Source organism: Diabrotica undecimpunctata, chromosome 2, assembly GCF_040954645.1.
Source record: "Diabrotica undecimpunctata isolate CICGRU chromosome 2, icDiaUnde3, whole genome shotgun sequence".
Lineage (NCBI taxonomy): Eukaryota > Metazoa > Arthropoda > Insecta > Coleoptera > Chrysomelidae > Diabrotica > Diabrotica undecimpunctata.
In genome coordinates, this window is record NC_092804.1 from 56,778,811 (window position 1) to 56,805,809 (window position 26,999).

At 32.7% G+C, this 26,999-nt stretch overlaps 2 protein-coding genes across 6 annotated transcripts in view; one reads left to right on the forward strand and one right to left on the reverse strand.

The window, feature by feature from the left end:
• AdipoR (adiponectin receptor) overlaps window positions 1-5,800 on the reverse strand; it is a 114,337-nt gene extending 108,537 nt beyond the window's left edge. For all 5 annotated transcript variants that reach the window (XM_072522941.1, XM_072522944.1, XM_072522942.1 and 2 more), the window contains exons 1-2: window positions 5,679-5,800; window positions 5,226-5,417 (exon numbers count right to left, since the gene is read on the reverse strand). In XM_072522941.1, coding sequence (XP_072379042.1) covers window positions 5,226-5,378 — 153 coding nt within the window. In that variant the 5' untranslated portion in view covers window positions 5,379-5,417; window positions 5,679-5,800. The remainder of the gene's footprint in view (window positions 1-5,225; window positions 5,418-5,678) is intronic.
• Window positions 5,801-6,455: 655 nt separating this feature from the next.
• On the forward strand, window positions 6,456-25,256 carry LOC140434582 (uncharacterized). Its single transcript, XM_072522951.1, has 6 exons — window positions 6,456-6,651; window positions 6,702-6,944; window positions 7,833-8,686; window positions 11,638-11,986; window positions 14,648-15,013; window positions 18,051-25,256. The coding sequence occupies exons 1-6, from the start codon at window positions 6,544-6,546 to the stop codon at window positions 18,495-18,497; spliced, it is 2,367 nt and encodes a 788-aa protein (XP_072379052.1). The 5' UTR covers window positions 6,456-6,543; the 3' UTR covers window positions 18,498-25,256.
• Window positions 25,257-26,999: the final 1,743 nt, after the last annotated feature.

Consider the following 26,999-nt stretch of genomic DNA (forward strand, 5'->3'; position numbering starts at 1 on the left):
ATATTTGTTATTTTTATTTGTTAGTAAACAAACAAGTCACATTCCTTAGTTAAAACACACAAGCAAAATAATTATAATAAGTCTGTTGCAATTTTTGCAACGTCATATTATGCACATTAAAATTAATGTCCGAAATATTTTGTCGATGATACCAATAACAATAGAATAAATATTTCTTAAACAAACCATAGAAAAGCAGTTTATGGACTGCTATTTTTTGAATGTATTAAAATCATACAGTAGCAACATTAGTAAAGTGTGGTCCAACCTTTTAGACGTTGCTGGCCGTATTAAATTTGAAATTATTATTATGAAGGGCCAGAGAACTCGACTCGTTCAAAAAAAGTTTATTTTAAAAAATAATATACAAACGAAATATTATTTACAAGTATTTTATTATGGTTTACAATTTACATGTTATGTTTAAAATTTAACATAAAATAAAAAATCAATGGGATATTTGAGGCAAGGGTTTATCCTCTACTAACTTTTGCGCATTTATATATATGCTAGTCGTAGTGAGTCTAATACACGCTTCCAGAGAATCGTTTTCCATGCGATTACGTGTTTTAGATTTAATATGCTTCAAAGCAGAAAATGTATTTTCACATATATACGTACTGAGTATATACATTCAGTACATATACTGTACGACTATAACATTGAATATAGTTTCAACGCAAAGTTAGGAAGTTTAGGAGAATGATCCTTGGAGACTAACTTCCAAAAGGTACTAATGTCTTTATTTTTCTTTGCTTGAGAAAACGAATCGGACTGTAGTTCGCACAGCTCTAATTGGTATTCTGCTGATTGGTTCTGGATGTTGACTCCCATTGGATTGTTAAAAAGCTCAAGATCGGGTTTTAGTGCATCAAATTCCGAAAACCTTTCATCGAATTCTCTTTTTATTTCTGTAAGAACTTTTGCAAACCTCGAGAAATCGACCATGGTTTCTTCTTGATTTATTTCGAAACACGCAGGAAAATGTGTGAGGTGAAGTGACATGAGAGGTACGGTCTCGCGAATCGGTGACGCTTATTCATTGTTGAAGGCGTTCACGCGCTAACTTCTATGAGCTCTGTACAAATCTGTAAGCCTTTATATTAGATTTCCTTAGATTTTATTACACCAAAAGTAACGATATCCTCTGTATGGGTGCAGGTGTAGTATTAAACTAGTAAAGTTATCTTACAAATACTGAGATAAATATAGTAATTATATACATTTTCTCTACACTTTACGTTAACTTGTAGATTCAGCAGTTTTTTATCAACAGACTTGTCCTAGTAACAAGTTGATGTATAATAGAACCTTGATGTTATAGAAGGTAAACACACATGAATAGGGTCACTCAATCGTAATGTAGTTTAGTTAGTCGGCACATTGTAATTAAACAGATGTAATCTTAGTTATGTGTAGTCAACGATTTCACCATATGGAACCCAGTAAATCGCATTACATCTTCAATTAAGCACTATACAAATCATTAGTTATAAATTGTAAAAAATAGTGTTTCATCAATCAATATGTCAGAAACAAGTTATACATATATTCTAGCTCTATGTACCCCAAATATGAGATCCTGAGATAGCTAATAGGGCAGACTGCCTACCCCAGATTTAGTCTACCCACTAGGTACTGCTTCTTCTTCTTCTTATAGTGCCGTGCACCTATAATGCGTTGGCGAATTATCTTAGGGCTAGCCGCAAAAGACAAGTCTGTCTTTTGCGGCATGCAAAAGATCGCCAGTGTTATTTATGTCTGTCCAGTTCTTTATGTTCCGTAGCCACGACATTTGTTTGCGACCTACTCCGCTTTTGCCTTCAATATTTCCCTGGATGATTAGTTGAGGGATTGCGTATTTTTTTCCTCTCAGAATATGGCAGAGATATCCAATTTTTCGTACCTTGATCAACTTGAGTAGTTCTCTTTCAGTATTTGCCTTTCTTAAGACTTCCTCGTTTCTCACCCTATCTGTCCATGGTATGCGGAACATTCTTCGCAATGTCCACGTTTCGAAGGCCTCCAACTTATTAATGGAAGGTACTCTTAACATACATGTTTCTATGCCGTATAACAATATGGGCCATACATAGCATTTAACCATCCTGTAGCGAAGATTGAAGGAAAGATTGCGGTTACATAGTAGCAGTTTAAATTTGATAAAAGCTGTCTTGCTTGTTCAATACAGCATTTTATTTTTTGTTGAGGATCCCATTGGTCATTTATCATCATTCTTAAGTATTTAAATGTTTTCACTTGATCAATTGGAGCATTATCTACTTGCACTTGTATTCTTAAAAGTACTGCAGTCTAAGTACTGCATCAGCTCACAATTATAATAGAGTTCCTTGAAGGATATGTGCCATTTAAGAGATGCATGCAATGAGTCTGTTGCAGGGAGACTAAAGCTGCAGACTTTATGGTATTGACCTTGAAACAGTCAACCACAGTCATAGTTTGAATGACTGTGAGGCACTAGATTGGGGACCCCAAATAATTTTTGGGGACTATTAATTAACTCCAAACACATATGGTACCCATCCACTAGACTTGTACAAGTTTGAAAACAGTTTCAGAATTCTAGAATAGGTAGCATATGAATAAATAGGAGATATACAATAAACCAATTGGCTGCAGTATGACCAGTTTATAACAGACAGTGTCAAAAAAACACAATATTGTCTGTAAAAACATACCACATAATACAAGCAAGTGAACAAACTAAACATCAGTGATGTAAAATTTCGTTACTTTTGGATATTTGTAACGATTTGTTACTTTAAATAACTATCAATACCCTGTACTTTATACTCATTACTTTTGGTACTTTTAGTCTTCAGCTAGAATACAATATTTGTGATTTTAGTGATTAGCATTTAAAAGGTAATGCTAATATTCTTTGGTAGTTATTATTATTAATAAAATAGTCCAAACTTGGTTAACTGGGATTTTATTAAACATAATAAAAACTTCTTTATTTTCACAAATCAAAAGAAAAATAAAAAATAAAATATTTTATAAATCATTACAATGTAAAAATGGTAGCTTTGCTACATCTTTCTATTTTAATCTGTTTCTACGTTCAATTACTATTTGACCTGCTTTAGAAAGTCAGTGTTCGCATGGAACAGAAGTGGCGCATAAGTATAAATACTTTTTGGATAATTTAAAAAACCAGGAATACAATCTTTGCCTCTCGCACCACCAAACGAGAAGGATCTTTTTTTCTTTCAAGGTTTGGCTCTTTAAAAACATTTTGATTTCGGTGATGGTGACTGCTGTTGGAATTGTCACATACAAAAAGTTTTTTACACATGTATCAAAAGCCTGCCAAATCAAATCGTAATTTTCTGTATTGTCCAATAGGTCCTTCTTGATACTTCCATTTGTTTCATTAAATGTTTCATTTTTAGCAGTTTGATATTCTATAAGATGAACTAGTTCATCCTGAATTTAATTTTGAACTCTTTAAATTGTCTTCATTGCTGAATCAATTTGTTTTAAATCTCGGATTCAAGAAAGAAGTTTTACCCAGTATAATATTGTTTTCAGGATTGTCAAAACAGGCAATAATGGCGGCAAGCAGAGAATTTATTACAGTTCTTCCTGCTTGACTAAATACTTTAACTTTAATTCATTCTAAAGACGAAAGTAGTACTATTATAATAAGTATAACTTTAGAGAGAGTTACTTGCTTTTCCGAGCTCATTTTAACAGTAACTCCTTCGAAAGGCTTTTAAATATGTCCAAGTTCTTTTACAATCGTCTAGCCTACTTCAGTTGGAAGATTAATGGGATTGAGCAAAAGACCAACTGTTGCAGCCAAACTAGTCTCTCAAACATATAGTATGTCAGGTTCCACCTTGTTACCACATCATTAATCAACTTTTCAGGAGTTCTGTCTCCTTTCATTCGATTTTAAGTAGGTATAATTTTGAAAATTCAATCCAAACAAATTTTACAAGACAAATAATTAAATGCAAAACAATGCCTCTCAGTTCTAGTTCTCAACACCAATCGACTCAAAGCAAAGAAATACCCGTTACTTTATAAAGGGTAGGAACTTTTTTTTAAATCACTACTTAACATGGAAATATCAGAAAACAAAATTTAATAAACAGCCATATATATCGACCATAAGGTCTATTGACACAATGATGTCATTTGAATACCTAGGGTGTAAGGTAACAAGCACAAAGTTTTTGAAAGATAAAATAAGACAAGCAAATAACCTCGAAATAAATGCAAACAGTAATACAAAGCCAGTTTAGAGGCTTTGCTTCAAAATCATACATAGGACAAACAACTTTAATATGACATTATTTGTTTACCAATATTAATAGTTTTCATCAAGACAATAAACAAAAGTTAATAAACGAAATAATTTCTATTTTTTGCTACCTTAAAAAAGGTTAACTTTTTTTTGACATTCAAAGAACACAATATAGAAGCAAACAACTCACCACTGAATAAAGTGATAAATTTATATATTCTTATTTTAAGTAGTTAAAATACTGTTTAGCATACAGGACTAATATTTCTTTGTTTTCATGTTACATCATAAATCACAAAAAGTTATAAATTTACTGAAAATTATTACTATAGAAGACAAGAAGTGACAAAAAATGCCAAAAACATTCAAAACTAATAGCTTATCTAGGCTCATAAACTATTTATGATTTAGCAGCTCTTGCTTTTGTTAAAAAGTTTAAATAAATAAGAAATTTTTAGATAAAACTTTGTACAAAGGAATTTTGTTGTATTAATAAATATATCTTGTTTTATGCATAATCATGTTTTCTCAATTTTTCTGTTAAAATCTTCAAAAGCATTCATTTTAATTTATCTACTTATATAAATTATTACTTAGTTGGACATACTTAATTGAATTTTTGACCAAATGTGAAAAATGTCTCTACATTTGTTTACCATCAACTTATACATGTTTAAATACAAATATTAACTAAAATTATTTTGAAATATATTCCTAATTTTAAAATTAGGCTTGTTCTCTCTTTTAAAAAGAAGAAATTATCATTAATTAGATGTTATACAACAAAGCTTTCTCTACTAACCAAAAAGGTCATTAACACTTCAAATGATCATCTTAAAAAAACAAAGAAACATATTACATATACTTAAGTACCATTAAAGGTACCGTCAATACCATGTTTAAATTGAATCATGCTAATGCTAAATGAAACTTTTGAATTGGTACTCACCAATGAGTTGACATCTTCTTCCAATAAATCTTTAATTTCAGAAGCAATAGATTCTGTTTCTGGATCCCATCCCATTATCCTTCTTTTTCTTAATCCTAAGTCTAAATCTTGTATTTCTTTGATAGAATCTTCAGCATCACTGTAGTGCGACATTATTCTCAGCTTTTTGTCTCAGATGCCCCACAGTGAACACTAAAATAATTATATTATTTTATAACTTAGGCTAATATTATATAAAAGATAATGTAACTATTTTGGCAACATAGTTTACTTAACACAAATGACGAGCCTATTTAACTGTAATTCGCAAGTAGAGTAGTGCAGTAATTTAAAAAACTAATTTTGCAAAAGACATCATTACTCCGTAATTAGTACATAACAACTACACATTCACAATCTAATACACTATTTAGGATAAATTGCATTATCAAGTATTGAATAAAATTAACGAACCTGGAAGTTTATTAACATTAAATGATATTTTTATACACGTATAATTTCAAAGACTGAACATCATCATTGAGGAAATCGAAAAATTACATTACTCTCGTAATCAGCTGTCATTTCATAACGTCATAAAAGTGGTATACAATTTCTGGTAAATTACTAACGTTTTAACATTATACCTCAAAGAACGTCATAATAAATTTTCTTTTTCTTTCTATAATAATTTACAATGATTTAATTTATATTACTAGAAAATTTATTAAATTACACATATAGTTCAAAACCTTGTGTATTTTTTTGTAATTATTGTACAAAACTTAACTGCATATATTTCAATATCTTTGTTTCAAAGAACGTCACAATAAATTTTCTTTTTCTTTCTGTAATAATTTATACTGATTTAATTTATATTAATAAAAAAATTATTATTTATTTAAGTATTTTATGTAATATAGTTCAAGACATTATAAAATATTTAACAACTGGAGTTTGGCAAGTTGTATTTCTTTTAAAGTATTTTTAAAGCATTTCTTTTAAAGATATATTATTTATACTAAATATATAATTAAGTTGTTATGCAAGTGAAATAATCTTAAGTTATGTTCAAATATAATAAATTTATGATAATAATAAAACAATTAATAACAAAATATTTTTTCTATATTTATTCAAAGATCAATAAATCAATTCACAAAATAGTCAAAAGCATGACATATGACATGCGACACCAAAGTTTGGATCTATGATTGGTGTGACAGGTCGACAGGTGTGAGGTGTGACATTATAGACATAATAGGAATAAAATAGGGATGAATTATATAAATAAACAATAATCAAATACATATTGTAAGAACTGACCTATTTTTTCCGTATGGAGAAGGATCTGCAAATCTGTAGAATATGTTTAAACACGAATTTGGAAACGGATCCTCAGGAGTTAAATGAACAATTTTCATTTATGTTAAAAGAATTGACCAAAGTATATTTTGATACATTTTGTTAAATCTTGTACTAATGATTTTTTTTTAGACTCAAATTAATGTTATTAAACCTTACATATGCTCCAGTTGTATATCTCAATTGGTGAAGAGCTATAATTTCAGATTAAAATGCATTAACAACAGAAATAATATTATAAACTGTATTAATGAGAAAACTACAAGCAAAGAAATTTTAAAAATGGAAAATGTGTGTTGCTTTTGCTTAACAACTGATTATGATTTTAACACAATTAATATTAGACAATATTTGCAGTTGTGTTTTCCTGAACTAGTAAGTGTATACTTACAACAATGAATATAGATGCATATGGCTCTATATTCCTTGCTTACAACATTACTTAGGAATAATATATCTACTTACTTTTTTTATGTTTTTGATAAAATTCAATATTCTACTATTCATTATTGTTTAATTTAATATTATTCACATATTTAAAAATCTCACTGTAAATGTAACATTATTGTACGCCTTTATTCTTTAAAAAGTATACAAATAATCTACACTGTGATACATCCAATAAATGTGGTGGTGTACATTTCTGTTACACTTTAACTTGCTATTATATTGGTTAAATATTCTTCTGGCTTATAACTTCCAGTCCTTTTCACAGTCAGTGTATAGTGGAAAACATATTTTGAGTTAATATGTACAATTTATAGTTTTACTGGACAAATGAAAATAAACCAAAAATTAATTGCTTTTTTTAAGTACCTACAATAAACTAAATGTAATTAAACTCTAAATGAATAGTGTAAAAAAAACAGAACAGTAATTATAATAAGCTACCATTTTTCATTAAAACTAACTTTGCAATAATGAGGATTGTCTTCACATGTATTAGAAATATTTCATACTAGAGTTCCCCATTTTCCTTTTCATATATTTCTATATTAAAGTCATTTCATCTTGCTATACTTCATGTAATTTCATTTAGTAATATAGGCTAAATAATTGACATTTTGAGGTACATAATTGTTAGTTCTTTGTAGTTTTGTAGAAATAAAAATAAATACTTGTGCTAGTTTTTAAAATCAGTGATAAAAATGCTACACTTGGCCTATATTAAAATTATCTGTCATGCCAGTTTGACAGTTTTTACACTATCTCTAATACAAAACACAAATAAACTACATTAAGTACCTTTTTTTAAACTTGTAGGATGTTAAATCAACCAAAGATGTGGCAGTGTGTCATGATTGTTGTGAAACAATGAAATGTACTTGTATGTTTCTAAGGATGTGCTTAAATGTTGATAGATCAATTAATTCATATATGGCAGCTAATAAAATAAATGAAATCATATTAACACCTAAACTTCAAATTTTAACAGAAAGTGATGACCAGTGTCTACCAGTTGAAGTTAAATATATGCCCGAGCCAGATAATAATACAAAGGCTGAAATCATTAACAATTCAAGTATATTTGGAACAGATTCAAGTGTTTACATATATGAACCTCAATTTAAAACATTAGAATTGAAAGCAGATCTGCAAAAAACATCAGAAACTAGTTCTAATATTGCAATTTCAGATGAATTAGGTGATTGTAACAGTTTGATCAATGCATTACATAATAATGCACAAAGTTCAGTACAAAATATGGTTAATGTTCCTCTTATAACAAATTTTGAGAAGAGTTACCAAGAAACATGGTGTAATAATCTTAATTTAATGAATACTGACAATGCCCATCTAGAAATGCAAACAAATAATAATGGTACACTTCAAAAAAAGACATTTCCTTGCAAAAAGTGTGATTATGTGGGTACCAATAGAGAAGAATTAAAGTATCATTTTTTTACTCATAGAAGCAATTGCAGAATTTATAAATGTGAAAATTGTCCATTTATTACAAGACATAAGAATGTTATCGACAACCACAATTTGACTCATCTTGCTGATGAAGATGTGTGTTGGTACTATTGTGATAAATGTGCTTACAGATCCAGGATGGTAGCAAATCTACAGAAACACAAATTTACTCATATTAAACAAACGGATGAGATGAAAAAGTGAGTATTTTAATTAGTTTATACGAATTTCCTATAACTCTTTATAATTTAATTTTTATTTAGTTGCTAGTTAATATAGAAAAAATAAAAGGAATGTTTATGTTTCTTTAGCTGAAGATAAAACCAATCTCTGTCAACATCATACAATTGTATGCACAAACAGTTGATAAACAAGAGGATTTATTTATTCCTGACGTTTCATCTGTAACTGTGGCGGATATTAACAAAGGTGATGTAGGAGCCTACATATACCTGCCTCCTATCATTCCCTCAGCCACTGATGGTTTCACTTAAGTATCAGTGCTGTCTTTAGCCATCATGTTTTTCATTCATTTTTCGCAGTGAACAAGGCGACAGTTCCTCTTATGTTCAATCAAATAAGTACACTATATTTCCGTTTTTTCCAATATAGGCTGAACTATAAAGAATGTGGTAAATTTCTGGAGTGGGCAATGGTTCTTTTATATCTTTGGCAGATCTTAGACCTTCTTGTATTTTCTTTTTTGATTTGAATGTGGATGTTTTGCTAAGATTTCGCTAGAAGTTTTACCTTTTGGCTCTCGTTGTTACTTGATGTTGCAGTTGACTCTTGTTTAGAATAGTGATTCTAGTTGGTGTTTAAATAACAGTTTCTGTGCGTTGGTTTTCAGTCATCCCAAAAATTTTGGTTCTCATTATTGGTAGATATTGTTGTTGACCCTTTTGTGGGTGACAGCGATACAAGTTACATTATGTCACAAAAAGAGTAATTTAGATAAAAATAACTAAAAAAAGAGCTATTGAGGCCATCGACAAGACAATATTGATTTCTAAACTTAAACAATATGGTATATTATAAACTGTATGGTATAATAAGGTACAGTAATTGTGTGGTTTGAAAATTATTTGGAACATCACAAACAGAAAGTGTGTTTTAAAGACCAATATTGTCATCTGAAATGGATAGTAATACAGGGATTCGTCAAGGCCATTCTTAGGGTATTAGGCCTCCTTTTATTTATTTTGTACATTATTTATATCGATCTCGATATTTTTGTAATATGTAAATTTATTAATCTTTTTGCTGATGATACTCTTTTGTCAATGGAGATGAAAATCACGGTATATAACACAATTATTCAACTTCATTTTGACTATTGCTCATCAATTTTATTTTTATTTAACCTTATTAAACTTAACATGTTGCAAAAATTACAAAATATGCGAATGAGAATAATTCTTAAAACAAATTGCTGTACCCCAATTGGGACGATATTAATTCTCTAAATTGGTTCTCTGTTGAAAATAGAATGTTTTATTTCACCATGATTTTGGTCTTCAAAATAGTAAATGGATTATCACCTAAATATTTTCAAGAATTCATTTCTTTCAATAAAAATATTATTATAATACCAGAGGTTTAGATGCCATAATATATCTAGAACTATGTATAAAAGTACGACAAATTCGCTCTTTTTTAAATTCCTCCTTAAGTTTAATCAGTTACTTGCATCTATAAAAAAAATGTACTACTCTCAATAATATTAAAACGTTGCTCAAACAACATATTTATCAACAATTTATAGTGTACTTTTATCAATATTGTATGCATATTAGGTTTCTTATTTTAATACCTAACTATCAATCTAATATCTATTAATAACGTTCAAATCATCAAGTTCCTCGTAATTACTAGGGCGGTCCGATAAGTATTTAGCCTACAAAAGAAAAACAGAAATTTTGGAAAAGTGGCGATTTATTTCACAATATAATCCTTAATATAATACTTTTAGCTTCATACACTTGACCTAGCGACGCTTCAACTTCTTTAAGCCATTTGAAAAATACATTCTCTCGAGGTCTACAAAGTAGGCTTCCGTGGCGGCTATGACCTCCCGTTTCGATCTAAATTTCTGCCTGGCGAGTGCCTTTTTTAAGTTTGGAAACAAAAAGATGTCACATGGGGAAAATGTAGAGAATATTGTGGATGGGGCAACAGTTAGTAGTCCAACTCCACCAATTTTGCCGTGGCGACGGCATAGGAATGAGTCGGTCCGTTGTCATGGTGGAAGAGCACTTTTTCCTTCGCTAAATGGGATCGTTTTTTCTGTAATTTGGCGTCGAATCGGCTCAATAATTCGGCGTAGTAGAGCTCTGTGATCGTTTTGTCCTTCTCTAGGTAGTCGACGTAGATCACCTCCTGTGAATTGCAAAAAATGGTTGGCAATACCTTTCCGGCGGGTAGGATAATCTTCGCCTCTTTCGGAGCACGTTCGCTGGGTGCCACCACTGTTTTGACTGTTTATTGTTCCCTGGTATGTACCAATGGATTCATGTTCTGTAATTGGTTGCGAAGCGACGTAGAAACTAGTTCGGATTACGCTTAAATACCGTTAAACACTGTTGTGAAAAGGTCTCACGGTTAAGCTTGTTGTCCGGAGTAAACAAACGCGGCAATCATCATGCCACCAGCTTTGTTATGCCCAAAATTTCACGCAGGATATGAAATACTCGGTCTTTTGAGATGCCTCAGCTATCTCGCGTACCTTCAGTCGGCGGTCTGTCAATATGAGATCGTGGATTTTTGTCACTTTCACTTTCGGGGTACCTGGGCGTGGCTTATCAAAAACCGACGTGCGACCACTTTAAAGCTCGTTAAACCAATTTTTGAGGGTTGCTACGATATGAAAAGAGTCACCGTATACAACATCTGAGCTCTATTTGATTTCTCTTGCAAAAACAAGAATCGAATCACCGACCGATATTGCTCTTTTTCCATTTTTCTAAAATCCGCGGAGACGCCAACTTTCACACGCGGTCGAAACAAAACTGCGAGTCCGGTTCGGCTGAAATTTGGACATTGGCCGTCTACTAGAATGTATTACGTCATGTATTACATCGGGCGGTGAGGCTCAGTACTGATTGGAACGCCTACGTATTTTGCGGATGATAATACTTTTAATTTTTTTTAGATATAAATGCGAGGAATGTACCTATATGACAATGTGGAAAAGAGATTTGGAACGTCACAAAGTCAAACACCTTAATCCAAAATTTTTCTGCGACTTCTGCTCTTTTTCCACTAGACACGAACGGTACCTTAAACAACACATTCAGAGGTTGCACTGTGCTAGAGAAGAATCGAATGAATTGTTTTATTGTGCACATTGTAACTTTAGTACAAAACATAAGCGCAGCTTAATACCGCATATGGTTATCCACAGAAAATTAGAGGATTTGAAATGGTACACATGCAGATATTGTCCTTATAAAGCCAAATGGAAACGAAGTATTACAACTCATGAATTAATTCATGTTAAGGTTCGTTTATTATATTGGTACAATGGTACTTTTAATTCTTCAAAAGCTTAGTATATGAATATCTTAATACTTTAGTTTGATACCTTTGGTGGTGAGAAAGTCGTATTTGAACATGGCCTTTTTTATACATCTGCGTTTTCTCCTTTATAGCCCTATAGTCATTGATGAACCTTGGCTTCTCTTAAACATGCTTCTACTGCTCCCTATACAGAGCCAGTCTTCTCCCTGCCTTTATTCCTAGTACCTGTAGATCTGCTTCCACATTGCCCAGGAAGCGTTTTTTAGTCTTCCTGGTTATATCTGTCCTACAGGTTAAACATTGTAACAAACCGTACTCGCTATGACTGTGGACGGCCATGGTGTGTACGTTGATCTAATATCGCCAAACCTGCGAGGTTAATTATGATTATGATATTATATGGCGGAATGGTTTTCTTTGTCTTATTTTTTTTTCTTGAGTATTCTTAAACATTTAGGATATTTAATTTAGATGTATGGGTCATTACGAAGTTTCTTTAGTGAGTGGTTTTCCACGTTTAGTAGTCATTATGATTTCAATTTAATTCCATTTGATTGGACAATAGTAAGGACAGGACATGCAATTAAAGAGTGTAGATAGGAGTACAGGAGAGTCGGCTATTACTGCGCCCTTAAGGTAAATTCAGTATATTGCAAAAAAACATTTCAGTTTACAACTTTTTTGAAGATATACTTCAAGGGCCTAGATATATTGGTAGAAACCGCATTGGTGGAACAGTGAAAGGCGAAATTTCCAATTAGTGTAACGCGCACATTTATCCGACATATTCGGCTAATGGTGCGCGTATATCGGATAACTGTGCGCAATAATAGAACTTAAAAGTGACCTTCGAATATGTAGTTTATTGAACATAAATATTAAAGGTACAAACAAATATACGGAAAAAGATAAGAAACCAAGTTAAAGATATATTTAAAAAAAATCTAAGCATCGCAGAAGTCACAAATATATCCTTCTGGACTATGCTCTCCTGTACACATGGCATGAGCCCATTGATAACATGTCATATCGAACACTTGTACCATACCTCGTCTTTTTTGCTACCATCACCACATAATACACTTCAGAAGTAGTTATCCAAAATCAAAATGACTTGATCATGTTTCGACGGTTTTACGTTATTTTTGAAATGCTGAAGTCATTCATAAAAAAGATCTTCGTTTATACAGCCGGTTTTAGAACAAGAATAAATAGATTTGGATGGACCAGTTTTGTTAATGCGTATCATTCTAATCCTATTAAAGATAAACTTTGGTGGAATGTAACAGGTGCCTGATGCGTTGAAGCAGCAAATAATTGTGACTGTCTTTTCTCTTTCACCGGATGTTTTCCCGCCAAACTGTTTGAAACCCTTAGGTCCCAGTTTTTTGTAAGGTGGTAATTCCGCTCTCGTCAACGTTAATTCGATCTTCATTGAAGTTAAATTTCGTGTAAAATTGTTGCAAATTATTAAAAAATATGGTAACATGGCTTATTAAAAACCGAGATCCTATTTATGCTGATGGGATCAGGCTTCCTTAGAGAAATTTTTGGATATCTCTTTAGAAAGCCAGAATACCAGTCTTTGCCTGCCATTTGTGTCTGAGCATTACAATTATGTTTAATATGACTATCATTCGCAAATGAGAATGCAAGTCTTCTCAGCTGGTTTCTGGTCAAACCATGAAATAATTTCGTTATCTTTTAAACGTTCTCTATTAATTGTTTTTCTTGATCGAGGGAAAAGATGCAACGCTTCCCAACGTGAGGATTTACCATGTCACGTCTATCATCAACACATTTCTTATATTTTCAAATAGAAGACTCTGGAATTTTGAACCTTCTTCCAGCTTCACGTATTTTACTACCATTTTTTTCGAAGTCTAGAGCTGTGCTCCTAGTTGCAGCATCCCCTTGTGGGTTTTCGTTGATATTTTGGCATCTGCAAAATAATGGCTTTTCTAAATAAAACATATTATACGAACGTTTAGACTTATTTTGTTGCAGAATGTTAATAAGGATCGCTTGATTGAAAAATCTGTATTCAATTTCATTAACAGAATTTATGGCAGTTACAAAACGTAACAAAATGTCTTTATATACCTTGTAGGCTAATGGTGCGCAATGTGCACCATTAGACGACCTTCCACTTCACCACAGAACACAAAATTGTATAAAAACAAAAAAGAATTGGGCAAAACTAACTATAAAAATGTCTAAAATGGTAAATAAATAACGTGTATATACGTACTTTTTAAACTATATTTTTATTAAGAAAAAAACTTACCGCCTATTTTCTCGAGACACACAAACAATAACATACCAAGCGAAAACGTGTAAACGATAACTGCCAATGGGTAAAGTATCTCCCGACGTTCGTTTGTGTGGGATAGATCTGGCAGTTGCTAATAGATGGTGCGACAATATAGTGTTTATCATTTTTTAAATAGGAGATTAGAAACATTGATGCGCACAATTACCCGACGCACACCATTAGCCGACTCTCCTCTACTATGTAGCAAAATAAATGATCATAAAAACTAACCTCATGAAAATATCAATAAAATATTTAAGATGTGTCAAAATACAACCAGCAAACAAATTTTGTAATTTTGTCTTTAAATTTTTTAAATTTTTTACAGAAATTCAGTTGCGATCAATGCGATTTCCAAACTACTTTAAGACGCTATTTAAAAGAACACTTGAAAGCTCATGAACCTCCTACTTTGTACAAATGCGATCAATGTGATTTTTCTAGTCATCACAAGCAGGCCATCACTCATCACAACCTTAAGCATAAAAGTATTGATGAGGTAAAATCGTACCAATGTTCTAATTGCTCCTACAGTGCTAAAAGAGCATGCGATTTAAAAGTACACTTCATATTTATGCACACTGAAGCGAAAGAACAATATAAGTGCGATACGTGTTCGTACATTACCAGATGTAAAAAACGTTTGACTCATCACAAAAAGTTGGTGCATGAGGTATCAGGAGCCGTAAGAAAGGTAAAATCAGTTAATTATTAAATATATATTTATATGTATATATATATATATATATATATATATATATATATATATATATATATATATATATATATATACCTACAGTGTGTTCTATATACTTATAATACGGACATCTCTATATTTACTTTATTTTTAGAATCTATTAAAACATAATGTAACTGTTCAATAACAATAATTTTCGATTTATTTGCAATTTCCTGCGAAAGCGGAGTCATGGGAATTACTTATTTATGTGTTATTACACAATATTTTTCAAAAGTTTTGAAAGCTTTGGTAGCTCAGTAGTAAGACTTACTAAGCGTAAAAACTCAGAATCTGACCGTAGTGGGAATTTTTATTAAGGGGAATTTTACTTTCTAAATTATCAAAAAATCGATTTTTGTTTTTTTGCGTAAAAATATTCCGTAGCATCATGGAAATACTATTCTTAAATTTTATTAAGAAATTCGAAATAGAAACGAAGTTATAGCTGTATTTATAACGGTAAGCACCTGAGCTAAAACTCGTTTGTATACAACACCGAGCGCCCCGCTTCACCTGTGCATATATAATTTATATCATCATCATCATCAACTAGCCTCTAACGTCCACTGCTAAACAAAGGCCTCTCGCATGCTTTTCCACTTAGTCCGATTTTGCACCATCTGAATCCAATTTGTAGTCACTCTTTTTATGTCATCTGTCCATCTCGTTGGGAGTCGACCTCTATTTCTGTTAGCTTGTATTCGGGGTCTCCATTCCAAAATTCTTTTTGTCCACCGGCCATCAACTGATCTTGCTACATGACCTGCCCAGTTCCACTTTAGTGTTGTTATCCTTTCAATAACGTCTGCTATTCCTGATCTTTTGCGTATAGTAGTATTGGGTATTCTATCACGTAGAGAAATCCCTAACATTATTCTCTCCATTGCCCTTTCCGCAACTTGTAGTTTACTCACTGTTGTTCTTGTGAGTGTTAGGGTTTCTGCGCCGTAGGTCATCACTGGCAAAATACACTGATTAAATACTTTTTCTTTTCAGACACATTGGAATCTTAGATCTAAAAATATCCTTCATCTTTCCAAATGCAGCCCAACCGAGGTTTATTCTTCTTTTCAGCTCGATTGTTTGGTTGTCTCGGCTTATTCTGATCTCATGGCCCAAGTATTTATAGGAGTCAACTGGCTCAATATCTTTGTCTTCTACTGAGATGTTTGTGTTGTGGACTATATATATATATATATATATATATATATATATATATATATATATATATATATATATATATATATCCATCCAAAAACACATCCAAACCACTTTAATTCCACGCGAATTGGCTCTTACCACCATGCATGAACTGGCTTCCGCCCATTACGAAATTCCCAGAAATTGAATCTTCTGAAACTTAGATTTTGAGGAAAATCACTAGAACACCAGAAATTGTAAATGTAGTTGTAAACAACTTATAGAAACTGCAACTTATGGACTATATAGTTTCATGCTTTCCTTCTAGACACATTTTTTATAAACTCAACGCCAGTTATATGTTTTTCCTGTAAGACGTATTTGATGTTTAATGAAATTTCTTTTAAGACATATTGCTTTTCAGTATATTCTTTTAGGAATACTACTATTTCTTACTTTTATATAGGTATCTATAGCATTTTTCAGAACCTCCAAAAATTGGAAAATGTTTGGATGGCAAGTATAAAACAAAGAATTGAATTTTTAATGGAAGCTCTCGCATGCATTCTTCGTTCTTTGTAGAGACGTACTATTCTCGGTCCATATGGCAGTAGTTCTCCATCAAGAAATCTGCAAATTTTTTAACTTTGGAAGTTTGGGTAAGATTGCTCCAAAATTAATCGCAAATCATTCGCCTACTTCGTAGTCCAGAAAAGAAAGACCAAACACGTATTTTAAGGAACACGAAATGTCTGATTCTTTCGAATATTTTATTGCCAAGTCCAGTTTATAAATCTTTTGCCATCTGTTTCATATAATCAAAGTTAAATTCACATAGACTAAGAATCGTTTAGTAAACTTACCAACTGAAAATGGCATTCTTTCAAATCAGAATTTGGCAAATCTTGGCGAACTGCTTTATGAATTGCTATTTCAAAATGCACTTACAGAACGGCCGGGCCAAATTATGGTTCTACTTGTACACTCCTCTTTCAAGAACTGGAAGACACATACGTAGCAAACAGTTTTCTTGTTGGGAAGCAACGTTAATAGTTACCAAAAATACTGCGTGCAGTATTGGCGTCCGAATTGTTCTTTAACAAGAACTGCTCTTCACTTGTCCTTATTTCAGTTGTATTTGGCACTCCATGCACTTCCTTCACACTCGTTGCAATTCCTTATCAAATGTACACCATTCACAGTAGGCTACAGTAGTAGTTTTGTACACTACGGCTACACACGCCTACAATAGATAAAAAGTAACAATACTTATTAAATAAAGTGACAACGCTTATTCTAAAATAATGGAGAAACAATACCTGTTTTATCTACACTCTAATAGAAATCACACTTTTCGACTTCTACGATTCGATTCTACGAATTGAACAAAGATAAATTTTTGGGTACCTAAGCCTATTTCTCAAAATAATTAATTGTTTTGTATCAATAAATTATTATTTATGTTCTCAAAAGAAAGGTGATTTTCATTATTTTTTGATTTATTTACGTTTTCCTTTTCCTTAATGCATTTGCCAAAGAATAAATTCACCAACAACTATTCACAAAATATTTGAAACAAGTCTAATAAAGGTATAATAGTTAACTTTAGATATCAGAGCATAGAGTTTGTTTAAATTTAAGATTTTAAACATGAACTATTATCAGGTCTCCAGTTTTATTTTATATTAAGAGTACCTCCGAAAATAAACTAAAGGTCGACGTAATTTTAAAAAGTTTGGGACCCTCTGTTATATACCTTAAATTTCGCTAACCATTAAGTAGTATCACACAAGATGAAAATAACTAAGTGCATTTAAGTTTTACTCTAATCTAACTTTACATTTGTTTTTAGTTTTACTGCACGCTGTGCACCTTCCAAACTAAGTACAAGAACAGTTATGTTAACCATCAGCTCAGTGTGCACAAACTTGACGATTCTCCTATCCTCAACTGTCCTGATTGCAGCTATACAACCCGTCGCAAGGAGATGTTGCAAAAACATCTTTTGGTGCACAAAAGCATCTCAGAAGTAGAGATTTTTGAATGTTATCATTGCCGTTATAAGTCTAAATACAAACGTGCGTTGATCAAACATATGCAGGGTCATATGGGTTATGTGAAAAACGATACTATTTATCAATGTGAACAATGCGATTTTAGAACTAAATGGAAGGTTACTTTTAAAAAACATGGCAAGAAACATCCTCTGCCTATCGAAGAAGTCAAATTAGAAATAGAAGTAGCGAAAACTGAGATTGAATGGAGGAGTTGTGAAAATGGTGGTATATCTGAAGCATAAAATGGATTAAAGTATAACGTACTCGTTGTTATGTATTAATAGTAGCAAGTTGATATTATAATATTGCGTTCTTAGAAATTTAAATTTTTTTTTTCAAAGTAATTAAATGAAAATAAATTACTTATTTTATTTAGTACAAGTACTACTATGGGTACCAAAACTAATAATTAATTTTGTAATTATGGTGGTATTGTAATTTTCTTACATAATTAGTCAAGAATTCACAAATATTTTCATACAGCTGTATCAAATATCGCATTATTTGAGGTGGGTCTGTCAAAATTCTAAGTAATATATGAAATGTTATATAGGGTGATCAACTTTTGTAACAAAGTCCTTTATATCTGTTATGATAGGAGATACCAAACAAAGCTATTTACAAAAATAGGTGGTAGCTATAAGATTCACATTTTAAAATTAGTGACAAATATATATTGTCTTCCATAACATTACCACATTATAGATATGTTTAATTTTAAATGATTCACCCTGTATTTTATTTTAAATTTAAAATCCACTTTCTCGTTAGAAGAATACAAAGTTGTTTTGTGTTATACATTGTATTTAAAAATAACTAAATTTCAATAAAAATCGTAACAAGTTCAACGCACTATATAATTAAAAGGGGTACAAAAGCAACAGTTATATATGAATTTCATGCAATGAACATAACTTTGGCATCTGAATTATATGTTTGGGCGTCACAGTGCTGCCATATTTTTTGTATAGACTATATGAGTTTTTAAAATATAAAAATACTTTGACGAAATTACATGTTTTGTTATGAGAAGCCACAATTTTTAAATTTATATTGAAAGCATTCATAAAATATTATTTTTTACTTTAAATGTAGCTGTTAAAGTCTTAACATTTTACCAATAATTCCTCATTATTCTGTTACAATTATTAAGAAAACATGAAAATATATTCTATAATTTTCGATGTATCTCAGCCTAAATAAAACGAGTTTTTTGTCTCGTCCGCCTTTCTTCGACTCCCGCTAAAAACAGGCTGTTTACTTTAATATTCAACACTGTGATAATATTTTAGCGCCAATTCCCCCCTTTCAATATAAAAAATTATCATTTTTTACGACCACAACTAGTCGTAGATGTTTTTTGCTCGTTCAACCGCCTCGCTAATTCGTTACAAGAAACAAGTTTGTTATCTACCTAGAACTGGGTCAACAATAACGGAACTCATAAAGAGGCCATAAATCTTTAGTTTTATTGTTTTTATCATGATGCCGTTTCATCGTAATGTATGAAAAATTAGTTTTTAGAACCCACTGTTTGGGACATGAAAAGTTCGTTATAACCGTTGAAATATTGGCGGTTGTTTTTCCCTATAAAAGCTTGAATCACTCAGAGACTTCTTGCTCGACCCTCGTGGCAAACGGTTCACATCTCAACTTCGTTCGCGGCCATCGTGCCAGTAGTTACGCAACAACTCTTCTCTCAGACTTCGTACTCGATCCTCAAGTACAATAGGATAGTTTATACACGCGCTCTACGTAAACGTCACCTTCGTATACATAGCAGAAAAAATAAATAGTTAGTGTATATTAAATACTTTTGTAAACTACAATCTTTGTAAACTAGAGTGCAACGTAACATAAAGTGCCATCAAATACAACAAAGCATTATTATTACCAGTTCAACGTAGAAATTGTTTTCGACGAAGGATTGTTTAATCCAAGTCCAACTACTTAGCCAGTTCCAACGTCTGCCCCGCTTCTTGTGTTGTAGAAAGGAGACAATTTACAACATAAAGTAGCTAAATATTGTAAATTAATTTGTAAATTGATATATTTGTCAATTATTTTGTAAACTGATATATTTGGCAAACCTCAAAACGGGAATTGCTCGATTGCTGCAGATGGTTAGCAGATGACAATTTCTTAAATCTTTTTCGAAAAAATCTACCTGCTTTTTGTTAGTACCGTTCGAGTCATAAAAAACTGGTACAACTCTTATAACCAAAAATTGTATTTTTCAAGTTGTGTCAGTTGATCTTGTCACATATGTTATTCTAATTTCTAGGGCAACGTTGCCAGTTCAACGAAAATATTGTATCAAATCAGCTAAAAGGACAGACACATTATAAAATTACAGTAGATGCATTCCAATGTTCCTTGTGCCAATACCCTAGGTTTAAAGATCCTTTAAACATTTTGGGCATTAACTCAACCCTCTCTCTGGTTGTTAAATTTATTAGATACGGTTTTTTGTTGTTAATGATAATAATAATACCTATATAAAAACTTTAAACATTTTTGAACCTTCTTTTTTTATTTAGATTTAGTGCAATTCCGTTATCTGTGATGGCACCGACGAATTGATTCACGAACCATTGTGTCAAGTCTGAACACAGGTTTACATTGGGAAAAAAAAGTGTACCAGTTTTATCTGACTGGAACTGTACATGCAGATGCAGTGTACTTTCAGAGTACAGTGACAGTGGTTATGTTATGCGAAAATAAAATATTTTATTATCATGGCCATGGTTTATTGTTGCCCCGGGAGCCAAGTAACATTTAACCAAATTTTTCATGTTTTTGTTTGTTTTCAATTTTCATTTCATATAATTATATTAAGTGCTCCTGCCCATAATTTTAGATGTGAGAGTATGAAATAATTGACCATATGGCCATAAGCTTACATTGAATGTCAAATATATCTATAGGTTATGTTAATTACAGGAAAACTATAATTAGCCAAAGCAACGACCTATTGTAGCCATAGTTTTTAAATGATTGTCAAATTCATAAAAATGATTGATCTTGCCAATACATACTCTTTTAATGTAATACATGGTTAATCAAAACATAAATTCATTATTTGATCAGTATTTTTAAATGCATAGCCAATATCTTGAAAGCGACACACAAAAAAAAACGGGTGTGGCAGTCCAGTGGAACTGCCGGTAGAAGTTATACTTCTATACACGCGTTCGCCGTTAAAAATTTATATGGGAGTCAATCTGCACAATCATTACATATGTAATGCTATAGGTAAGAGAGAGCAGAAAGAGAAAAAGAATTATGAATGTTATTTGAGCTGAAAAAGTAAAAAAAAAATAAAAATAATTGAAGACATTTTTAACAAATTTAGACACAATCTAAGACATTATCAATATTATACTTAACAGGTTTTTCAAATATTAAAATACACGTCGTTTTGATACTTCTGCTTTCTTTTCTTCGCACACATCGCATTGAAAACCTTCATATGGCTTTCAACCACCACAATCTGCATGTGTACATACTCCACACCCAATGCAGCGATACCAAAGTTCCTTGTTTTTTCCAAATTCATCGCTTCCAGATCGAATCGCTAATATCTGATAAATCCATTTCTACGGATGATTCAGAATTATCTTCATCTTCAATACGTCTTTTCTTTTCCGTAGTTTTAGTATTCTTAGCAAAATTAACTTTTCGTTTCAATTTTTTTTTTAAATTTTATATCACCATTCTGCCCTCTCCTCGCTTATCTTTCACTGGTGTAGCAGTTCAAATTTTTGATTGTTGTTTCTTGTTTTTTGTAGCAGACTTTTGAAATCGTTTCTTTGGGATAAGAGCTACATGTGATCGACACCTGAATATGAAAGTAAAGGACCAGGTTTGGCTGTGTTAATGTCAATGGTGTCTGCTCCGCAGACACCATTAATATCTTAATGTCGATGGTGTCTGTTCCGCAATAGCTCTTGATGTCGATGGTGTCTTTCGCAGTAGCTCTTTATCTTGATGGTGTACGTTTTCATTTTCTCATCGTTCAGCCTCCAAAATAAGTTCTATAAAATGTTCAGCTGGTGCAAAGTCTTCCTCCGAAAACTTAGTAGGGTTAAAAGGAAATATTCCGGTTGTTCTGAAACTTGATATTTTTCCATAGTTACTACCTTTATGTGTGCTTGATTCAACAAGCGGGCTAGATCGTACACTGTCATTTTCTCATATGCAGTCGAAATCATATGAGAATCATAAATGTCAAAGAAAGATTTTTTAAGAGTCCCAAAAATTGTCAAATCTAGGGACTGGAGGTGGTTTGACGTATGGAGAAGCATGCATGTAAGAAGCACAATGTAATTCTCTGTAGAAATTATAATTATCCAATGATATATGGCTCGAATGATTGTCCAATACCAGCAAAGCTAAATCGACCTCAGTTAATTTTACATAGTTCTGGAAATGCTTAAGCCATCTCAAGAACAACAAATCGTTTGACCATCCGTTGTCTGAACATGCATGCATACATCTTATTGGACAATCTCTCTCTAAATAAGGAGATAACCGTTTCCTAGGATAAATGAGTATTGGGGGACGTAGAAACCAGAAGCTCTAGCAGCACAATAATATGGAAATTGTCCGTTCACGTTCGGCTGAATTTGTTTTTATCCTGCTTTGGCATAAACCTGTTTTTTGTTTCTGTTGAATCTGTGTTTCAAATGATTAGCTTCTGCGAAATCGAAATCTATTCGTTTCAACTCACAAGGCGTAACTCCATAAAACAAATTTTCCAATTTTATTATGTGATCTGCTAACTCTACTTCTTGTTCTTTGGTAAATACTGGTTTTCTTCCCATGCAGTCAGTTATAGCCGGAGCTCGATTTTCAAAACCTCTTGCTCTTTAATGATCATGTATTATTGACTCCGGAATACTAAAATTTCTAGCGGCTGCACGTATTTTGACACCTGCTCAATTGGCTAGAATTGTCGTTGGGTCTTTCATTTGTAGTTTCTCTCCATCTGAAATGAAAAGGCAATGGTATTAATAAATGTGAATATCTTTTCTCTTCTTTATTAAAATGTTTTTTCCTGTGATTTTGGGGATTCCTGGGATAAAATGCGGGGTGTTATTAAAAAAACATATCTTAGATGCAGTGCAGTGGGAAGACCCTGTATATTTGTAACTTATTTAATATGTGAATCTTACAGCTACCTCTTATTTTTGTAAATAACTTTTTTGATATCTTCGTATAATAACAAATATAACGGTCACAAAAGTTGATCACTTTGTATACGACTGCCAAATTGTAAAATATTAAAGACTACCTAATACACTAGTCAGCTAGTCAAGCATGTAAAGTACTTTTAGCCTGTATAATCTACTATTTAGGAAATAACTAAATTCAGGTTCAAAGAAGTTCATTATAGTCTAACATACGTAAAACATATTAAACAAATGGTTAATTGTAAACGAAATTTTAAAAATAAACAAAAAACCAAGTAATCAGACTTAAAAATTCAGTGTTGGACCACTTACGCTCCAGTGATCAGCCTGATTTATCTTACGATCCATTTTAACATATTTTAATTAGATTGACAAAACACACCTGCATCACCATAAGATTCTCCGTGCACTAACTTTTTAGGTTTTGACGTAGATTACCGTTCCTCCTTTATTTGCTTTGTTTTTAGTTTTACTATTTTTGCCTTTCCTCCTTTCTTTTTAAGATGTCTTCTTTTATTATCAATGGCAGGAATCTATTTTAACAGTTTATTTTGAAGAATTACTTGTGTCATAGTTACTTTAGACGTAATTATTTGTACAGAATTTTGTACTTCTAATATAGGTGGATGATTTGAATTGATCTCGGATTCAAATGGTCTCAGTTATTTCGGAATTACTTGGTTATTTACGCCATGTGGAGATAATCGAGCTTAATACTTTACTAAGTATATTTTTCCATCGATCTAAAATTATTTGAAGTCAGTAGCGTTTTTGATTACTTTTTGAACCAATATTCGAGTTACAACTTTATAGATGTTCTAGATTGTGTTATACTACGGCAGTGTCCCTCAAATAAAACCGTGGGAAGTACTGGAAAGTACGAACATTAGTGTTACGCTAATAAATTCTGTGAAAGAGTTATACAGACACAACATTATAAAAGTGAAAACGACAAATGGTTTGTCAAATCCATTTAAGGTAAACAACATAGGGTTGTTGCCTTTCACCGACCTTATTTAAAATATACTTGAAACATGTTTTAAAACTTTTAAAATTTTAAAAGGAAAAAGTGAAAAAATATGGGAATTCCATTAATAGAAAACAACACTATGTACAATATGTTTTGAGGATGATCAAGTGGTATTAACCCAAGAACATGAGGACCTAGACTATATGACCCACAAACTAGTCAGAGAATACAAAAAATTGGGCCTGGAGGTACATATGAACACAATTAAACATATGTGCGTAGGAGGAAAAGGGCAGCCAGTAGTATCTCAGATGTAAGAACACGGCGAGGAGCATGCTGTGGATCAGACCATCTTTTACTCCAAAACAAATTTAGATGCAGTTAACAAAGAAAGAAACGAAAGACAGCAAAGAATACACAAACTGGACCAGGAAAAACTGAAGATTCAGGAATGTAAAGAGAAGTTCGAAGAAGAAGTCGCAAATGAGTTAAGGACGCTAGAACTGCACTCCATAGAGGGCAAATGGAATAATATCAAAACAGCAGTACTCTCAGCGGCAGCGTTCACCCTGGGAAACAAAAAAAAAGGCGAGAAAAGGAGCATGGTTCGATGACGAGTGGAGACAAGCAATAGGGGAAAGAAATGAAGCACAAAATGTATATAACAAGAAGAACACGGAAAGACGAACATCATCTGAAGTCGCAAGACGGAAAGCAGACAAGATATGTAGAAATAAAAAAAGAGCCTATGAAAATGGACAAATAGAAAAAATGGAAGAGAATTTCAAAAAGAACGAAATTAGGCTTACGAATACCTAAAAAAGATAAAAAATAACAAGTCAAACAAGTCGATGTAAAGATGAAAGTGGGCAAATAATCAGTGACCAACAGAAAGTCACAGAAACCTGGAAGCATTATTTTCAGACCCTGCTTGGTACACAAGTAGACGTGGAAGATGAAATGGGTACAAACTACGTAGAAGAGAATGAAGTAGAGAATGGAGTAGAAGCTCCAACCATAGAGGAAGTTTTCAAAGCTATTAAGGCCCAGAAAAACAATAAATCCCCGGGAGTTGACGAAATACCAGCAGAATTGTATAAGGTAGGTGGCGACCACCTAGCAAGTCACATCCACGTGATCATCAAAGACGTATGGCAAGAAGAGAAAATACCCGACGACTGGAAGAAAAGTATAGTATGCCCGATCTATAAAAAAGGAGACAAACTAAAGTGCAAAAACTACCGTGGAATTTCTCTACTATGTACAGCGTATAAAGTCCTCACGTATATTAGAAACCAGCGGCTCCAACCACTAGCAGAAAATATTATTGGAGAGTATCAGACGGGCTTCCGACGGGGAAGATCGACACTGGATCAAATATTTACAGTCAAACAGATCTTGAGTAAATCATGGGAACATGACATTAATGTTCACAACGTGTTTGTAGATTTCAAACAGGCATACGACTCAGTCAAAAGGAACAAACTCTGCAATATATTGGCTGAATTGGCAATACCACACAAGCTAATTAGACTCATTAAAGCCTCAATGGATGAAACTCAGACATGTGTACGAATACAGAACCACCGAACAGACTTTTCAAAATTTCGCAGGGATTAAAGCAGGGAGATGGGCTGGCCCCAACTTTGTTTAACCTGGCCGTCTGGAGTATGCGGTTAGGCAAATGCAAACAGGACGAGGAAACCTACTGACCAACCGAACGGTTCAACTGGCCGCTTATGCCGATTATATTAATATTATGAGTAGAACATCAACAGAAGCACACGAAACATACGCAGAGTTAAAAACGCAAACATAAATGCTAGGTCTGGAAATTAATACAGAAAAAACAAAAATAATGATACAGACGAGAAGAAATATAGTCCCACAAAACATTATACATGAAGATGACATTGAAACGGTTGGAAAGTTTACATACCTGGGAGTAGAAATATATGCCGACGGATCAGAAGATGGAAAAATACGGAAGAGAATAACGCAGGCAAACAGAGCTTATCTTGCCCTCTCCCATATATTTCGGTCTAAAAATGTCCACCGAAATACAAAGATGAGAATCTATAAAACCTTAATTCGACCACAAGCATGCTATAGCAGTGAAAAATGGGTCCTGAAAGAAACATCCAAAAGCAAACTCGATACATTCGAAAGGAAAGTACTGAGGAGATTACTAGAACCTGTGAGGGAAAACGGAATCTTCAGAAGTCGATACAGCAACGAGCTTTATCAACTTTATAAGGAAGCACCACTGTCACACTTCATTAGAATACAAAGATTGCAATGGGCCGGACATGTGATAAGAATGGGAGAGGATAGGCTACCAAAAAGAGCACTGAATGCTAGAATGCAGGGAAAGAGACCAAGTTGAAAGGGAGAGAGTTGGAAAGCCAAGAAAGCGCTGGGAAGACACAGTAAACAGCGACGCACGAGCTCTTTTAGGAGTCCGTGTATGGAGAAGATCAGCCACAGACAAGCAAGGGTGGAGGCAAAAAATAAAAGAGGCCAAGGCTCAATTTGGGCTGTAGTGCCGTAGAAGAAGAAGAAGAAGAAGTGTAGGAGGA

Excerpts from the sequence above, each read along its gene's own strand:
- LOC140434582 (XM_072522951.1), top strand. The coding sequence starts at position 6,544 with ATGGAGAAGGATCTGCAAATCTGTAGAATATGTTTAAACACGAATTTG. Across the intron at positions 6,652-6,701 it reads TGTTAAAAGAATTGACCAAA|ACTCAAATTAATGTTATTAA; the intron begins GTATATTTTGAT and ends ATTTTTTTTTAG. Across the intron at positions 15,014-18,050 it reads TATCAGGAGCCGTAAGAAAG|TTTTACTGCACGCTGTGCAC; the intron begins GTAAAATCAGTT and ends ATTTGTTTTTAG.